Here is an 18,156-nt window from a genome sequence, read left to right on the forward strand (position 1 = left end):
ATAAAACCCTCATGTAGGGTACTCGAAGAATAAAACAAAACAACTTCTACCTTCAAAAAACTTATTTTTAAAAATGGTAGTTATACTATTCGTCTTACATATAGACTTTATTATAGTTTTGTGAAATACAAATAAGTGTTTAAAGTACAAAAATCACATTTTCAAAAATCTTTTTGGTCATGTCGCGTCGATTGGCGCCAATCTTACTTTGACAGTCCGTCATAATATTAACGTGTAACATTACCCTCTTTTTGCAGTCGGATAAATATTTTGACAGTATAATGACATTTATGCAGTCGCGGTTCTACAGATTTCTAGACAAATATCTAACACTAGCTGTTGCCCGCGGTCCCGCCCGCTACAAATCGAAAATGATCCCACAGGAACATAAAACTATTCTGTGATTAGTTTTAATTCAGGTTATAAGCCATATGCGTATCAAGTTTCGCCTAAATCCTTAAGTTTTCACGATGGTTTCATCACCGTTTTCCAGATATCTCAGGATGATAAAAAAACACAAATAACATTAAAAATCACATTGGTACTTCATCTAGTGTCTTTTTAATGTCATCGCGTGGGGATCGAACCTGCACCTCGGGCATACAAATCCATACACATAACCGCAAGGCCACCATGACTACTAACGACAACACGATACACTATCGGAAATACTAATAAAAAAAAACAGTAATAATTGTACAAATGTTGCATACACTTGCTTGTACGAGATAAGTTAACTGAGAGCTTACTACCACCTTTTAAAGAAGATAGTTACAACTGTGGAAGCGAGAGGGCGCTACATAATATAGTGTCTTCTCCCTTCCACGTTAGTTAGTCTTTAAGAGGTGGAATGTAAGCTACCTGGCCTCAAATTCCGCTATTTACAATGTCTGTCTGAATACGGATTAAAATGACACATTCGTATTCCCCTAAGCATTTTTCTAACACAATAATTGGAAATTCAGTATTCATTTCAGGACAATGCAAAGAATTTCCGAAATTTCTAGCAACACAAATGAAATGTTGGCTAGAAGCTAAGGAGAATACGAATAGTGTCAAATTTAATCCAAATTCCATTCATTTATCGGGCATTGTTAAAAGCGGATTTGTTGCTTGCCTATCTCCCAAACACTAACACAATATGGTTCTTAGAGTCCTCAGCACTTTGTCGACACAGTTTTCTCTGTAGTCTGGTAATCAGCAAGCCAACAGGTCCAGGGCTCTGGCGCCGCCCTCGCTGGCCCAGTACACTCCGCCGCAGGAGTTGACCAGACCCCATACGTAGGGCGTGAAGAACTCCTCCGGCCTATCTTCTTCCACGTACCGGAATTTAAGATCGGGGAATTTCTGGAAAAGTTTTTTATTAATCAGTTATTAAGTCTCGAATTAAAGAATTTGGTCACAATTTTTTTTTTGCATTCAATTATATTGCATTAAATCTTTATTATAATTTGTGGATAAATTGCTTTTGTTCTAAGGCAAGTAACATAACACTTAGAATTCTTTATGGTCGTTATATATAATTTTAAACAACTCCCGCTTTAAGTAATTTAATCTGGTTCACACTGGTTTCTGGTTACAATGGTTTCACCATACATTTCATTCAAGTGAGATGCACAAAGACAAGCATTCGTGGGGATCGAGCCTGCGACACACTCTGTGGGTGTGGCGTGGTGACCACAACCACTCGGTTATACGTGCAGGAAGATATACCTTAAGTCTATCACTGGACCACTGCTCTGCTCCCTTCTTGATACACGCCAGCACCTCGGTAACGCCTAGGTCACCGCCGGCGCCTTCTTGGACCCGCTGTAACCGCGTCGAGAAGTATCCTATGACCTGCAGAAGTATGACACACTATTAATAAAGATTCAACGACTTTTTAGCGTTCCGTAACCGAAAGGTAAAAGCCGTAAAAGGTTAGTCTGCTAATCCGCCACCAGGCGTCATGCACCGTGATAACTAAATTGTTGAATTTACACAGATTAGGTTAGGCAACGGTTGCGAATGTAATGTATTTATTGGTAGTTGAAATTTGAGAGTTGTTGTTGTTCATAAGCCTATTTTTGTGAATCCTTCATAGTCGTAAGCCTTAAAACCCGCTTCTGTGAGCACTTACGTCCGTTTTATTCAAAATAATTAATAAATAACTTTAATTTTTGATCCCCAATAACGCAATTTACTACATTAAAAAAAAACGACGACCAAAACAAAATACACGAATGGAAAATTGGTTTCAAAAATCTGGTTAAAAATCCCCACCATATCAATATTCTGTGCGACTGGGTGTTGGTGGTGATGCTGCTGGAACAGATGCCGCTTGTGCAGCAGAGCGTACACCACGTTCAGGTTGTTGCACAGCTGGTGAGCCACGCACGAGTTGATGATCTCTAGCAACATGCGAAGAACCTCGTCCAGGACACTTATGTGATCCATCTGTGGAAGTAATAAATATAAAACATACACAAATATACAACCATCATTACCGTCCTAGCCTTTTCCCAACTATGTTGGTTGGAGTCGGCCTCCAGTCGAAGTACCAGTGTTTTTTTACAAGGAGCGACTGCCCATCTGACCTCTTCAACCCAGTTACCTGGGCAACACGATACCCCTTTAGGGGTAGGCCGTTAGGCTGGTTGTCAGACTTTCAGGCTTTTGACTACCTGTAACGAATGTCAAAGATATATGAATAATAGCCGGGACGCATATTTTAATATGCCTTCCGAAACACGGAGTTACTCGTAGCTTAACCTGTAATCGATTCGCTTATGCACTTATAGCTTAGCCATGTTTTCTCCTCCTTGTATGGGACCAAATGACAGATATTTTACGTTGAATGAAAGAAGCATTAACGAAATATTTCATTTCCTTACAATTACAATTACTTTTTACTTACAATTTCTTCAGTTTTCTCTTCAGCGTGATGTGGTAATTCTAAACTATTGATGTCGCCTCCTGAAACATACAATAATTCTGTTTTAAAAACAATTCTTCACCAATTGCTCGACATCTAAAAACATTTACCATTTCAACATTATATTTGATTTACTTTTTTAAACAATATTGGCAATTTTTTTCTTATAACTATAACCAAACTTATTAACCAAATATTTGTTGTTTAATAGAAGAAAATAATATTATTACCTTCGATCTCACTGCATAGCCTTGCTCTTCGTTTTGTTAACGTTTCAAATAATGAAACTAATCTTTGCGCTACGTAGGGATGTAGATTTCTGAATTCACCTGTGGAAAAAAACTTTTGTGAACGAATTCGGTAGAAACTCGGGCTTACGCATACAGGCATATATTCAGGGTCGGAGGTAAATATTCAAGTTTTTTAGTTTATAAATAATCTCAACAAGTCATTTGACTTGAATATTTATGAAACCCAATTTAACCCAATGCCACACAAGGATTAAAATTATTGAAAGCGAAGTTATCGATTAGGAATAAAAAAATTAAATTCTGATCCTAACTTAGTTGACAATCTCTTTTTTTGCAATAAGTAGCCATTTCCTCTTTCGTCTCCCACTTGCTATGGAGAGAAACGGAATATTTTAGTTGGTTTCATTAGATTCCGATTCTTTAGATGAACGTGCCAGGCAAAAAAATATTCTCAAGGCGACGATGCTGGTCGGTAAGGGCACGGGCATGGTCGCATACTTTTTAATACAGAGATTTTTTTTGCCGGACACGTTCATAGTGGTGTGGAACGGTGCAGTGGGCAGTCGCCTTTTAAGGAGTTGCAGTAACGGGTATATGTGGGGGGCAGCCTCAGGCCAAGTTCAGCAGAAGGCCAGGCCTGGTGTGGTACTGACTGCTCATGTTGGCGATGGCGGCGAGGCAGTTGGTGTGCAGGTACTTGTCCCGCACGCGCGCCATGTTGTACTGCAGCGCGCGCAGCAGCACCAGCACCACCAGCCCGCCCAGAGAGATCTCCGAGATCACGCGCTCCGTGTACCACGACAGGTTCTTCAGCATCTACGAATATTTAAACAATTTATTTAATTAAAGAGTATTTTGGCATCGATTTTTATTTACTTAATCATTTATGTACACACAGAATTGGAACAAACACAACATTACAGATTGGATGTAAAAGAGTGATGTAATTTGTTGTTTTAGCGGTAACAATAATACATCTGTGGTTTTTCCCTAGTTTAGGTTAAGTTTGAAATGAAGGAGGTTAAGTTCAGTACTCTAAATTACTAAACAAGATTATACTGGAAATACCCTTCAAAAAAAATAAATTATTCCAATTCGATTTGAATTTAACGGTGTAGCCGATGTAGCAGAGTGTTATTAGGTACAGCCTGGTTACAGAACCTTAATAAGAGGGTTCCGTTTTTACCCTTTTTGTAAGGAACCCCAAAAATTTTGGAAGTCAAGCAATCAGTCGCTGAAACAGTTATCGCTTGAGGCCGACTACAATATAGCTCGGCAAATCGGATTGCTATTCTGTTAAAAATATTGCATCTTATTCTTTTCCGGATTCCTATCCGGTATCAAATGACTCCTTCCTCTTAGGGTTGAGCGGAAGGGAGCGTCAGACTTCTACTGACCAAAACCCACCCATGTTCCATCCATTGCCCTGCGTGTACCGGGGCCACGGTAACCCTATTGGACAATCCCTTTGCCCCACATCGGTTAACCCGGAATTCCTTCCCCAGAATTTCTATAAAAAAATCGACTACTTGACCAATAAAGCCCAAAAAATATATACTTACAATTAAATGCACGCCTTTGATAAGCGCTTCATCCTCAGTCAGTATTAGCAGCACTATTAGCGACATGTATATGTGATGTGAATTGTTGTCGGGCGCGTTGTACAACACTTGCAGGATAGGCACTATCTGTGGAATAAGATAAAAATGAAAAAGTGAAGCAAATATTCGGAAACAAAACTATGTAAATGGTGATAGTGATTCATTTTTAAATGATAGAACGGTTTACTGACGCGCATTTATCGGGATTGCCTGACTAGTTTCGCGACGCCTCATGATTTAGGACTCCGTTTGGCTCAAAACTAGTCGATCTATCAAGAAATATGCGTGAATAAACCATTGCATCATTTAATAATTTCCCCTCTTTTATAATTTCTCCCCTATCTCTCTCCTCTTTCTCTGTAATTAATATCGATGCGCGTTCCAAGACACGAACATCTATATTATACTTCTTTAAAATTGCTATTTAGTAGTCTAATTTCATTAAATGACTTTTGATTTAATTGTTTGGACTGAATAATAATCCAAATGTACATAAGTTACAACAGATCATATATTTTAGATCACTTTTACTTTTTGTACTCACCAATTGATCAATTTTCTCGACGTTGCTTATGTGCCGTTTGTACGCTGTACACGAATGCAACATTAGATACAGCAGCAGTGTGGAGTGCTCGCAGCCGGCCGTCGCGCAAATCGCTTTGTGGAGCTGTGGAGTTTGAATGGTTTATTACTATTTTCATTATATTTTCATGTCGCGGTGTTTGGAGTTAAAGTCTTCTTTAAGTCTACACCTAAATAAAGGTATGTCATAATTTTTCTTCACGAGATATTCCCTGGAAATATTTCAAATACAACAAAATGAATTAAAAAATCTTACATTCGTAAAACTGTTTAATAGCTCGACCGAAATTTATCAATCATTTATAAGAAAACTCACAAATGATTCACTTTAATAAAAAACAAATCATTCGGGAGCTATGATGCCACAGACACATTGAAACGTCAAGATATAACACCCCTCTGTTTGCGTAGAGGGTAAAAAAGATAAATTAAAAGGGTTCCGATTTGAGGCTAAATTCATTCAATTATGTCATTGAATACTCACAGCTGCCATGTCAATTCTTGGTGGAGTCAATTGTGGTCCACCATTTGATTCTTTCTGTGGTGTGGGCGCAGACGTTTCTGTAAAGAGAAGTATTGTACAATGATTAATGTACAGTGTACCCCTGTATTAATGAAATATTTTAATAGTACCTCCTTCAAAAAACTTCAGAATTAAAGAATTTAATCTTTGTGTCTCGGGGGGTTTCACAAACATTGAAGTCACATGCACAAAGACACCCAGACTCAGGACAAGCATTCGTGTCACTAAGTAGGGATGAAAAGACGTGTTACCCAAATTAGAATCTTACCTGCAGTATCCTCACAGCATAACAAGGCGTTCCTATACAGGTTATCATCGTTCATACAGTGGTTCGCCAGCGTGAGTAACAGCAAACAGGACTGGTTAGCTAGAGGGTGTTCTCTTTTGACCCTCTCTTTTAGTTCCTGTCTATCTAGCGGAGGCTGCGTATAGATCGTCGGACGAGACGAAGAGTTGAAGGTTATCATGTTCCAGAGACCAGCTGAAAATTGAAAGTCATGTTTTTATTATTTACTAGCCGTTGCTGCTGTTTTTGTTGCCCGTCTTGTAGTTTAGTGTAAACACAAGGAGACCTATTTTTTTGTATTCATCCCGCAAAACATAAATTGATCAAATTACTAAGAGTGACGTCACGATTGCTTATAAATTTTACGAAATGGGTTCGTCACAAGACCTGTCTCCTAAACTTTAAAGCAAAGTTTTTCAGATAAAGGTAAAAAATACGTGACTTATATTTTTCAATTTTCTAAATGAGGGCCAAAATATTTTTTTTTCCATACCCTGTCATCCCTATTGTAGCAGGCTGGCCCGCTAACAGCAAGCAATAAATAAATAGTGGTTTCTTAGGTTTGCGCGAATGTTAGACATTGAAATGAAACTACTTTTACGGATTTTATCGCGGTTTAATAAATAAATGAATAAATGTTTAAAAATAAATAAATGTTTGTACGCGACCCGCCGCGTCAGCTTGATTAAGGACTCCGGTTGGGTCCGAAACCAGTCAGGCAATCCCGTTAAACACGCGTAAGTAAACCGTTACATCATTTAATGAATGTATGTATGTATGAAACTTACAAGCAAAGTTAATGAGCAGACTCCCGCCGCCCGCGTGCGCGCCGAACATGCTCGGCGGCGCGGCGAGCATGTTCGACAAGTTGTTCAGTAACGTCTTCACTAGTAGCGGCGCGTGCATGCCGTAGCGGCCTTGGAAGAGGGTTCTGAAACAAAGGAATTTAATGATATAGCAACATACAAAAGATTTTTAGTATAAAAACTACGGAGAAAAAGTTGATGTAATTTTTAAGGGATCAGATTACAGATATTGCTCGTTAAATGAAAATTGATCCCTGCATTTTGCCAAAGGCGCGGAGAGCACGCTTGAGTAATTCCGTGACTCTAGCTTAGACAAATGTAGGGGACTGGGGAGTTTTAAGTCAGCGGATGTTTTTAATCAGCGAGAATCCATCCATCCATCCTTCCAGGTTGATATCATTATCTTTGCACCAAAAAACAGGACAAGCATTTGTGTGGTCCATGAATGCTTGTCCTGAGTCTGGGTGTTTTTGTGCATGTGACGTGAATGTTTGTGGAACACCCCGCGACAAAAGCATTCAAATCTTTAATGTGAGAGTTATTACAAAAAAAATATAGATTATAGGTGATTATCGGAGTATCTCACCTATAAATTAAAGAGGTATCGACCAGCCTCGTTTGTCCGTGGACCCCGGCGAACATGTACACAGACATGAGCACCAATATTGTGTTGATGCACTCCAAGTGTAGGTAATACGTGTTGTCTCTGAAAATAACAAACGACATTTATAATTAAAGAAATAATGCTTATTTATGTTAGATAGCTTTTAATAACCAGCCTATTTACGTCTCACTGCTGTGCTCTGGCCCTGGAGGTCCACACACCAAACCCAATTTGCGCGAAGTGCCTAGTGCATGTGAATTATATGTTTGTGAAACCCCCTGCGACACAAGGATTAAATTCCTTAGTGCGGGAGTCGTTTTTTTAAACAAAACAAACTACCCATTTCATCTCCCGAGGGAGTGGATGTCCATGAGCATTACCCCGCCCTGCCATATAGTAGTAATAAGTAGGTAAAAATTATATGTTAAATACTTACGTGACCGGTACATCTATGATGATTCCTATCAGGGCATCGATGAGCATTTCCACACGGCTCTCGGTGCCGGTCAGTTTCGGAGATGTTTGTACTTCTAAATCGGGAGTCGACGGGACTGCGAGTGGTGATGGCGTTTCTTGTGGAGTCTGGGGAGAAAATAATGATTTTGTAAAACCTATGTACTGATGCAAATGCGGTATAAAGATGATTGCTAAATAGCGTAAACTTCTTTCGAATAGAGCGATTTTAGTTCAGTTTGTTTTGTATTAAAAGCAAATTATGCGCGATTTTTCATGTCGATTATTCGCAAATCTAAAATAACCCCATGGGAACATAAAATCGGGATACAAACTCCTATGTCTGAAAACTGGTTATAAACTATCTGTGTACCAAGTTTCGTCAAAATCCGTTCAGTGGTATTTTCGTGAAAGAGGAACACACACATACAAAATTTCTCCTTTATTATTAGCAGGTTACGCACATTAGACTCTTCCCTGGTATCAACAGGTCCATTTCCCACCCTCCTTTCCGCTTGAACGTCCAGATGCCTGCAGAGCTCGTACTCAGGCACCATTTCTACTAAATACTTGCTCACGGCGCGGATCACGAACAGTGCGTTGAACGTCTGCCATGCTAACATCACGCTGTGGACAAAAAGACAAGTTTATGTTAGAATGAGAGGTAGAAGGTGAAAGGTTATCTAATACCAGCTGTTGCCCGCGACTTCGTCCGCGTGGTTAGAAGATATAAGTTAGGAATTTTTAAACGGCTGCCCTCGAAAATGAATATTTTCCCAGTTTTAGCCACATTTTCCATTGTATCTTCGCTCCTATTATTCGCAGCGTGATGGTTTATAGCCTAAAGCCTTCCTCGATGAATGGTCTATTCAACACAAAAATAATTTTTCAATTTGGACCAGTAGTTCCCAGTAGCGCGTTCAAACAAACAAACAAATAAACTTTTCAGCTTTATATATTAGTATACATATCTAATATATAAAATTCCCGTGTCACGATGTTAGTTACCGTACTCCTCCGAAACGTTTCGCTAGTATAGATATAAAATTTCCGTTTCACGATGTTAGTTACCGTTCTCCTCCGAAACGGCTTAACCGATTTCTACTAAACTTTATATGCGTATTCAGTAGGTCTGAGAATAAGCTACTATCTATTTTTCATAGCCCTAAGTGATAAGGGTTGTCCACCGTTAATATTTTGTCTTCACTGTGTCAATCATCGACTGTTAGGCGGTACGCAGTTCGTCGCTTTACATACATATATAACAAGATGTCCCTAAACGCGAACGAAAAACTACATTGTATACTAATGTGAAATTCATCATTGATATAAAAAAAAAATGCATTTTAAGGTTTCTGGGCGTAGATATGCTAAAGAAAAGCAACCGGTTTAGGGACACATCAAGTGGCGGTTCCCACGAATGTATTTAACATACCTGTGTCATAATATTTATAATTTTTAGAAGGCTTACGAGCCAACCTCCATGAATAAATGACCGTACCAACGATAGCTTAAACCCAATTTTAATTTTCATAACATATTGTTAAAGCGACAACGCCGGCAACCGAAATACATCATCTGCCAATGTTTCAATCGACTAGCTATCACGGTTCATACAGAAAAAGTATTGAGGCTTTTTTAATGCGCAACTTATTTTTTTACAATTAATTTGACAGGTTTTATTGAGGTTTCTTAATTATTATGTGTTATACACGTGTAAACATTTTGAATTAATAAATAATTTTATTAATTAATGAGTCACAGTCCAACTTATTCATACATTTAAAGCAGGGCAATAAATCAGTTGTAAGAAAATCATGTATGGAATAACGTGAATATGTAATATATTATTATTATTTTCTTAATTATTCTAAGACACCACCGACAAACGGACGGACTTAAAAAGATTTTACCTTTAATACCCAGTCATCTTTCTTATGTCATCATCATCATCGGCCTAGCCTTTTCCCAACTATGTTGGGGTCGGCTTCCAGTCTAACCAGTTTCAGCTGAGTATCTGTGTTTTACAAGGCGCGACTGCCTATTTGAACTCCTCAACCCGGTTACCTGGGCAACACGATACCTATTGGTTAGACTGGTTGTCAGACTTCTCAAGCTTCTGACTATCTGTAACGACTGTCATAGATGTAGAAACAACAGCTGGGAACAATTCAACGTGCCTTCTGAAACACGGAGGAACTCGTTATGACAAAGATGGTCACCCATCTACGGACCAACCGCGTCAAGCGTAGCTTAACCTGTGATCTCCTCTTCTTATGTCACTGCGCTTAAATAAAATGAAAATATTTGTCGCAATGAAAACATGTGCTCGATGAATGATTCTCGAATTAAGTGTATTGGTAATCCCCGTAACTAAATTATTACACTAACTCTTGTTATGCGGATTCATAATTATAATTACAGTTTGTTTATTCACACATATTCACGTTCTCTCAACTTACCCTTTCGTATTTTACACCCGACTAGTTTCGGACCTAGTTAGCCGACAATAGGAAATCATCAAAAATGAATCCTTCCGCTTTGGGTTAAGTGGAAGGGGGTGGGGAGGGTCAGACTCCTACTGTCTAAAACCCACCCATGTCCTTCTTTTGTCCATCGTGTACCGGGGCCACGGAATCTATATGTATAATAATATATAATATATAATATATAATCTATACTTATAAATAAAGCTGAAAAGTTTGTTTGTTTGTTTGTTTGAACGCGCTAATCTCAGGAACTACTGGTCCAAATTGAAAAAATATTTTTGTGTTGAATAGACTATTCATCGAGGAAGGCTTTAGGCTATAAACCATCACGCTGCGACTAATAGGAGCGAAGATACAATGGAAAATGTGAAAAAAACAGGGTAGGTATAAATCATCTTATATCTTCTACCCACGGGGACGAAGTCGCGGGCAACAGCTAGTGTATAATAAACATCGTCTACGATTAAGGTTCTTATTTTTATATTGATTGCTAGCTAGCCGCCTTCAGCTCACGCTAAAGGTTCCGGTTGTGTCCGAAACTAGTCGGGAAAGCAAACTCCAAGTGAGCCCTTCTTGAGCAATTAGGATCAATACTAGTCCCGGAATGAAATCAGGGACCAGATGACCTTGTGCTCACACAACGGACAATAATATTAATGTGTGTTATGTTAGCGCATAAGGAAAACTCTATGATGATTAAAAATTATAATGAAGTAATGCTTTACATAGGTCGCACCAGTGTACTTATAAAAGACGTGCTTTCGAGAGTTACGATCATAGTTTGTTTTGAGACTACACAAGTTATTTCTTTCACAAATGAAGTTAATATTATTATTTTTTGCTTTACTGTCAGTTGTATATTTCGCTGCGGGTGACCCTCCTGGAAGTACGTATTAAAATAATATTATTTTATTCGAATTTAGGTATTCTTTAGGTGTAATAAAAAAAACTAAGAGTTCAATCAACTCTTGAAATTGTGGAAGCTCGGCTCTGTAACGAATTACATCGAAATCGGTTCACTTTATTCGGTATACTTTCGCGTTTATTGTGAAACGGTATTTTTTAAACACCTATTTACATTTAATATTTAGAGGTTTCCAAATATTTAAATCCGATGAACATAGGCACCCAAACTCGGAACAGGAACAGGAGATCGAACTCCCGAAAAGACGCTTATGGTTATTAGAACGGTGGGGTTACTTTCGCCTCAGACCTCTTCCCGTATAGGAAACGTTTGAGCATTGATCATCACACTAGCTCGGGTTGGTCACAATACAATGTTGCATAGACATTTACAGATTCTAAGATTTGGAGAAAGAAAAAAGAAAAGTAGACTAAAACAATTAAAAAGAAGAGACTTTAAAAAAGAACACATTTTTTCAGATACCACAAAGACACGGCGTACACCAACACGCGCGCGTTTATCAGCATTAAGGATTAAAAAACTTTACGACGCGAACATACCTGAGGAGTATAGAAGATATTTTCATAAAGCGACCACCGAGAGCCCCAAAAATGTTTCGACTCACCCAATCTAACAAGAATGAGTCAATCGTTAGGCCTTTGTTGGAATCGTTCGAAACCCGGATCGCTTTAAACAGCGCAGTGCAAAATAGGCCGCAAATTAACTTCAAACAATCGAATATCTTATGAGTGGATACATGTTTTTAGTGATAACTAGTTCTTGTAGTTGTTTAGAATTTTATAATAATAACAAACTATAATTGACCATTTTCTTAAAATATTCTATAGTAATTGCAATCTCAAGAACTACTTTATTACTTAATAAAGAATTAAGTGAGATTTTCCGTGCCCGACCGGGACCACAAACGTACATAGCTTTAAGCATACTGTAACAACTTCAACACATTGTGGAATGCAAATAAATTATATGAATATGAAACAAGTAAACATGTTTCTTTGTGTCATGAAATATTCTAGTTATATTTTGAGTATCAGTGACGAATCGTATCGTATCCTTGACTAGTTTCGGACCTAACCGAAGTCCAAAATCGTGACCTTACGCGACGGGAGGGGTGGTGAGTTTGATTGATGACATACGAAAAATCACCATCGTCCTAGCCTTTTCCCAACGATGTTAGGGTCGGCTTCCAGTCTAAACGGATGCAGCTAAGTACCAGTGTTTTACAAGGAGCGACTGCCTATCTGATCTCCTCAACCCAGTTACCTGGGCAACACGCGATACCCCTTAGTTAGACTGATTGTCACGAGTTTCAAGCTTCTGACTACCTGTAACGACTGTCAGGGATGTATGCACAACAGCCGGGAACTACAACTTAACGTGCCTTCCGAAACACGGGGGCAGACAGACAGTTGCTAATAGTGTCATAATATGTACTGTTGATTATGGAAAATCAACAAATGACTGCCACTTTGGGTTAAGCAGAAGGGACACTCCTTCTGCTTGATCCAAAGTAGAAGAATAAGGATTCCGATTGGGTCCGAAACTAGTCGGGCAAAAAACCCTTCTTGAGAAATTAGGATCAACAGAAGTCCCCGAATGAAACAAGGGACCAGATGACCTTGTGCTCACACACAGGACAACAATATTAATGGGTAATGTGTTATGTTAGAGCGCATAAGGAAAACTCTATGATGATTAAAAATTATAATGAAGTAATGCTTTACATAGGTCGCACCAGTGTACTTATAAAAGACGTGCTTTCGAGAGTTACGATCATAGTTTATTTGACCCTGCACAAGTTATTACACAAATGAAGTTAATATTATTAGTTCTTGTTTTAGTGTTAGTCGTTTATTTTGCTGTGGGTGACCCTCCCAAACGTATGTATTAAAATTATATAGTTCTCCTAGTATTATCTGATCACAACTCATAGAATAGTTTTTATCGCGATGTTTCGTTTTTGTGCTATGTTGTGGAGTTTGTTGCGCCGTTTCTTTTTCACAGCTAGAGCACTTAGGAAGCGGTGAAGGGTGGGCGATACGGGGAGCTGTCTGTGTAACTTTGACATTCAATAAGTGCTACTTTGTAGCCTATTTTGGGATCATTTTCGACTCGAACAGCTAGCAATACAATATACCAGCCTGTATACGTCCCACTTAGGCAGAGGACTGCTCCCGTATACGGAGAGTTAGAGCATTGATCATCAGCTAGCCCGGTTTGGTCACATCACAATGCTGCGTTGTCATTTACAGATTCCAATATTTGGAGTCCAGGTTTCCTTCCATGCTGTCCTTCTTCGTTTATCAAGAGCGTATTAAAATAATAAAGAAAGTACTTAAAAAGAACATAATATTTGGTTACAGATAGGACAAAGAGACGGCGAGGTATACCAAAACGCGCGCGTCTACCAGCTTCAAGGATTAAAAAACTTTACGACGCGAACATACCTGAGGAGTATAGAAGATATTTTTATAAAGCGACCACCGAGAGCCCCAAAAATGTTTCGACTCAACCGATGTGAAATGAGTGACTCCATCGTTAGGCCCTTGTTGGAATGGTTTGAAGCCCGGCTACCATCAAACTGCGCAGTGCAAAATAGGCCGCAAAGTAACTTCAAATAATACAAGATCATATAAGTGAAAAAATATATTTAACACATAGCTAAAACACCATGTTTTTAAATGTCACTCCATTGGGTCATCGGGTTTGAAGCTACCCTAAAAATTCAGCCTGTTCAAATCGGGAAGTGCCTCAAAATTGAGTTGCAAAAATTCAACCGGAAGGACAAACAAACAAACAAGAAAAGTGTGTATATATAAACTAAAAAATATATAGATTAAAAAAATCTAAAAGCCCACATTTTAAAATATCGCTCAAATCAAATAATTTCAAATCATTTTTATTCAGCCAATAGGATAGACGTCATCATTTTTACATGTCATTTTAAGCTAGCCGACATTTCTGAGCTGGCTAACCCGAGAAGAAACGTCAAAACAAACTCAGGGGTCATCGCCTCTTTTAAAGTCCAGACAATTTATTTTCTGTAGTAAGTCAATAAATGCAGTGCCTTTTCTGGACTGGTCTTTGGCAGAAAGAGCCAGATCAATCTGAGCAAGCCTGCGCCATCAGTATGAAGGATTGCAACGCATTGCCATACACCGACACAAAAACACGGATGACGTAGCACGGCGGTTCAGGTTAAGTCAGTAAGAGTCTGACACTACCCGTTTCCTCCCCCGAGGGAATGGGTGTCCATGAGGATTCCCCCACCTTAACAAAAAAAAAACGACATTATTCGGCTCGCATGCCCCGAGTAGCCTCTTGCATCTCAACCATTTATAATAGAGCCGCACAGCCCACACGACACACGACGATACCGCCAGAGGCACGGTAAAATTAAATTGACTGCACGGATAGCTAAGTGTTTGAGGTCACCACACCAAACCCACTGAGCAAGACGTGTCGCGAGTTCTATCCCCTTGTTTTACAAACATTTGTGTGATCCACGAATTCTTGTCCTGAGTCTGGGTGTCTTTGTGCATGTGATTTGAATATTTTCGAAACCCCCCGCGACACAAGGATTAAATTCATTCATGCGAGAGTCGGTTTTATAAAAAATACACTACATAAACAATACATTAATTGTTTATGTGTTAGCGTATAAGGAAAACTCTATGATGATTAAAACTTATAAGTAATGACTGTATAGTTAACATAAACCACATCACCGTACATATAAAAGACGAGCTTTCAAGAAATACGATCATAGTTTGTTTGAGACCACACAAGTTATTACTCTTACAAATGAAGTTAATATTATTATTATTTTTTGCTTTAATGTCGGTTGTATATTTCGCTGTGGGCGACCCCAAATGTATGTATTATAATTTATATTATTTTAATAGCATTTTGTACTCCTGACGCAAAAAGTCTGAACATTCGGAAACGGTTTGAGTAATTTCAATTTCTTGTTTTACGTGAGTGTTTTTGGACATGTGGTTGTTTTACGTGACATGGATCAAAATCGGTGAAAGTGGAAAATAATAATCGAATATACTTGAATAGGACCTAAATGAAAGCGCACTGAAATAGAACATTGAATTATCAAGTGTTCTAAGACTGATGAGGAAATTGTGGTGGAAAAATGGGATAGGGAAATCCAATGATTTGTCGTGAGGGTTTTTGTCCGGATTTTTTGTTATATATCAAGACATAGCTATGTATGACTCTTATAATAAGTATCACCAGCCTATATAAGTCCAAAGTTTTGGACACAGATCTCTTCTCGTATAGGGAAGGTTTGAGCATTGATCACCACGCGCCACGCTAGCTCGCTGCGAGTTGGCAATTCTGGATCCTATATTTGGAATTTCTGGTTTTCTCAAGATGCTTTTATAGTTCCTCAGGGGTGTCCTTCAATAATTATATTTAAGGAAGTATTTAAAACTGAAAAAGTCCTTTGGCCCTTTGCCTGCGTTGGGATCGAACCTTCATCGGTTGATAATACATGTTTATTTTTCAGATACTAAATGGAGACTAGGAGGTATAGAAATAGGCACGCATTTACCAGCATCAAGGATTAAAAATCTTTACGATGCAAATATACCTAAGGAATACAGAAGATATTATAATGAAGCCAAAACCGAGAGCACCAAACAAGAATGACTCCTTCGTTAAGCGTTCTGTGGAGCCCAGTAGTGGGATTGCCCGAAAGGGTTACCGTGGCCCCGGTACACGAAGGATCATGGGTGGGTTTTATTTATTGGAAGTCTGACACTCCCTTTCGCTCAACCCAAAGCGGTAGCGGGGCTTCGTTGGCAGCCCGGCTACCTCAAAGTGAACTGTCCCAAATAGGCCAATAGGAACAACAAAATATACAAATTTAATAAAGGGAACTTCAAATAAATGCACATTTTTCTTCTGTCATTATAGGTATACTCATTAGTTATATTGTAGATATAGAAATATACATATTTTAAGTTTAAAACTGACGTTACTGCATAATAAATGCGTAATATGCTTTATGATGCACCTGGTCGAAAAAAATCTTAAAATGTATACAATACACCACATTTCGCTTAGATAAAATTTTCTTCCAAACCTCCATTTCAAAAATACATCCTGTAGAGTCTGATCACTCAATAAATCATTATTATATCATATGTGTTTTGATTGCTATATTATATAATTTCCTGAATCGATTTAAAACCGCAAAAAGTGGTTGACCGGGCCGACAAAATATCAAAAATGAACCTTATGTCCTTGTATCAAGGCATAACCCCTGGCATAAACAAAAAATCAAAAAGCAATTATAAAGAATAGAGATAGGTATTTAACATGCGGTAAATTAAAGTGACAGTTTAATTGATATTTTATTTGATTATCTGACCTGCTTTTATCTGAATGTTTGTAGACCGGTTTGTAATTTTACACTATTTCACTCGAAGATGTAAATAAATGCGATCAACATCACATACATTGTTCTGAACCCAAAGTAAGTTGCTAAAGCACTTGTGTTATGGAATTCAGATACAACGGAGGTACCACAAACACCCAGACCCAAGACAATGTAGAAATGTGAATTTTTACATTCACCCGGCCGGAGATAGAACCTGGGAACTCAGAGCTAGCGACACCTTGAAACCGGTGCGTACGCCACTCGACCACGGAGATTGCGCCAGATATACAAATATCTGCAGATAATGTTCATAAAAGCTTATGTGTATAGTTTTTCGGACTATTATTTAACTGCCATACTTAAGCGAAAACGAAAACGTGTGTAAATACAAGTTTTAAAACAATCAAATTACAAGAACTGGTCAACAGAATAAATAAATGAATTCATTCGTAAACAGGTGCAAAATCTCGAACTTTAGAAGTCAACAATAACTATACGACACCAAGACAGTACTGACAATCGCTTCTTGAGACGAAGGTAAGAAAAGTCCAGATAAAAACAAAACCGCATCTAAATAGGTTCACCCGTTTAAGAGGTAGGGTACCACAGAAACACATCAGTCAAACACCCCTCTTCTTGCATCAGAGGTTAAAATTAGAGAGAACAAAACAGTAGAATATAGCACTGATGATGTATGTTAAGAATATGTACTATGTGAATGAAAGACGGCCTTACAAATCAGCGAATCCAAAAAACAAGAGCTAACATATTTGGGTTTTCGATAATTTTTTCTCAGTTAATTTTTCAATCATCAACATAGACACAAAGTAAAAGTTTAATTCGGTTTTTGTACGTCTAGTTCAATTTGAAAGTAAAAGGGAAAAAAGCTCTCACCTATCAATATAGTCAATAACCAAAAACCGAACATCCTTTACATCATGGGCTAACTAATCCATCAAAATTAGCATCTCAATTCGGAACAGTATTACACAATAGTTGAGGACACACCCCTTTTTGAACGTTGTGCAATCGAAATTCGTTTATAAGTGGGGCTTACTTAAAGTTAAATACGTTGAACTCAAAACACAGTTTGCGATAGATACGGGCAGATAGACAGAACTATGAAGATATTATATATTTTTGTCTTATTTTTCGTGTTGGTCGGCGCTCAGAAGAAAATAGCACCCGGTAAATATTGAACCTTATTAAAGTAACTATCGTGATGAATGATGATTCATTATTAATGATTTATTTTATTTTTTATTTAATTATCAGTCTAGTCCACCATTACAGGTAACTTAACCTAATGCGGTAGCTAGGACTA

General features: G+C 38.2%; 1 protein-coding gene and 1 long non-coding RNA gene across 2 annotated transcripts in view; one reads left to right on the plus strand and one right to left on the minus strand.

The window, feature by feature from the left end:
• Nucleotides 1-18,156, minus strand: part of LOC113504330 (dymeclin) — a 48,776-nt gene continuing 30,620 nt past the window's right edge. The window contains exons 4-17 of the mRNA XM_026886591.1: nucleotides 8,485-8,647; nucleotides 8,004-8,149; nucleotides 7,550-7,669; nucleotides 6,946-7,088; nucleotides 6,140-6,352; nucleotides 5,833-5,909; nucleotides 5,311-5,433; nucleotides 4,728-4,853; nucleotides 3,819-3,981; nucleotides 3,145-3,243; nucleotides 2,897-2,955; nucleotides 2,263-2,436; nucleotides 1,714-1,839; nucleotides 1-1,347 (exon numbers count right to left, since the gene is read on the minus strand). Of these exons, the coding sequence (XP_026742392.1) occupies nucleotides 1,198-1,347; nucleotides 1,714-1,839; nucleotides 2,263-2,436; nucleotides 2,897-2,955; nucleotides 3,145-3,243; nucleotides 3,819-3,981; nucleotides 4,728-4,853; nucleotides 5,311-5,433; nucleotides 5,833-5,909; nucleotides 6,140-6,352; nucleotides 6,946-7,088; nucleotides 7,550-7,669; nucleotides 8,004-8,149; nucleotides 8,485-8,647 (1,882 nt within the window). The 3' untranslated portion in view covers nucleotides 1-1,197. The remainder of the gene's footprint in view (nucleotides 1,348-1,713; nucleotides 1,840-2,262; nucleotides 2,437-2,896; nucleotides 2,956-3,144; nucleotides 3,244-3,818; nucleotides 3,982-4,727; nucleotides 4,854-5,310; nucleotides 5,434-5,832; nucleotides 5,910-6,139; nucleotides 6,353-6,945; nucleotides 7,089-7,549; nucleotides 7,670-8,003; nucleotides 8,150-8,484; nucleotides 8,648-18,156) is intronic.
• On the plus strand, nucleotides 15,015-16,591 carry LOC113504333. Its single transcript, XR_003401552.1, has 2 exons — nucleotides 15,015-15,308; nucleotides 15,957-16,591. It is a non-coding gene; the product is annotated as an uncharacterized LOC113504333 (long non-coding RNA).

Source organism: Trichoplusia ni, chromosome 21 (assembly GCF_003590095.1).
Source record: "Trichoplusia ni isolate ovarian cell line Hi5 chromosome 21, tn1, whole genome shotgun sequence".
In the NCBI taxonomy this organism is placed as follows: domain Eukaryota; kingdom Metazoa; phylum Arthropoda; class Insecta; order Lepidoptera; family Noctuidae; genus Trichoplusia; species Trichoplusia ni.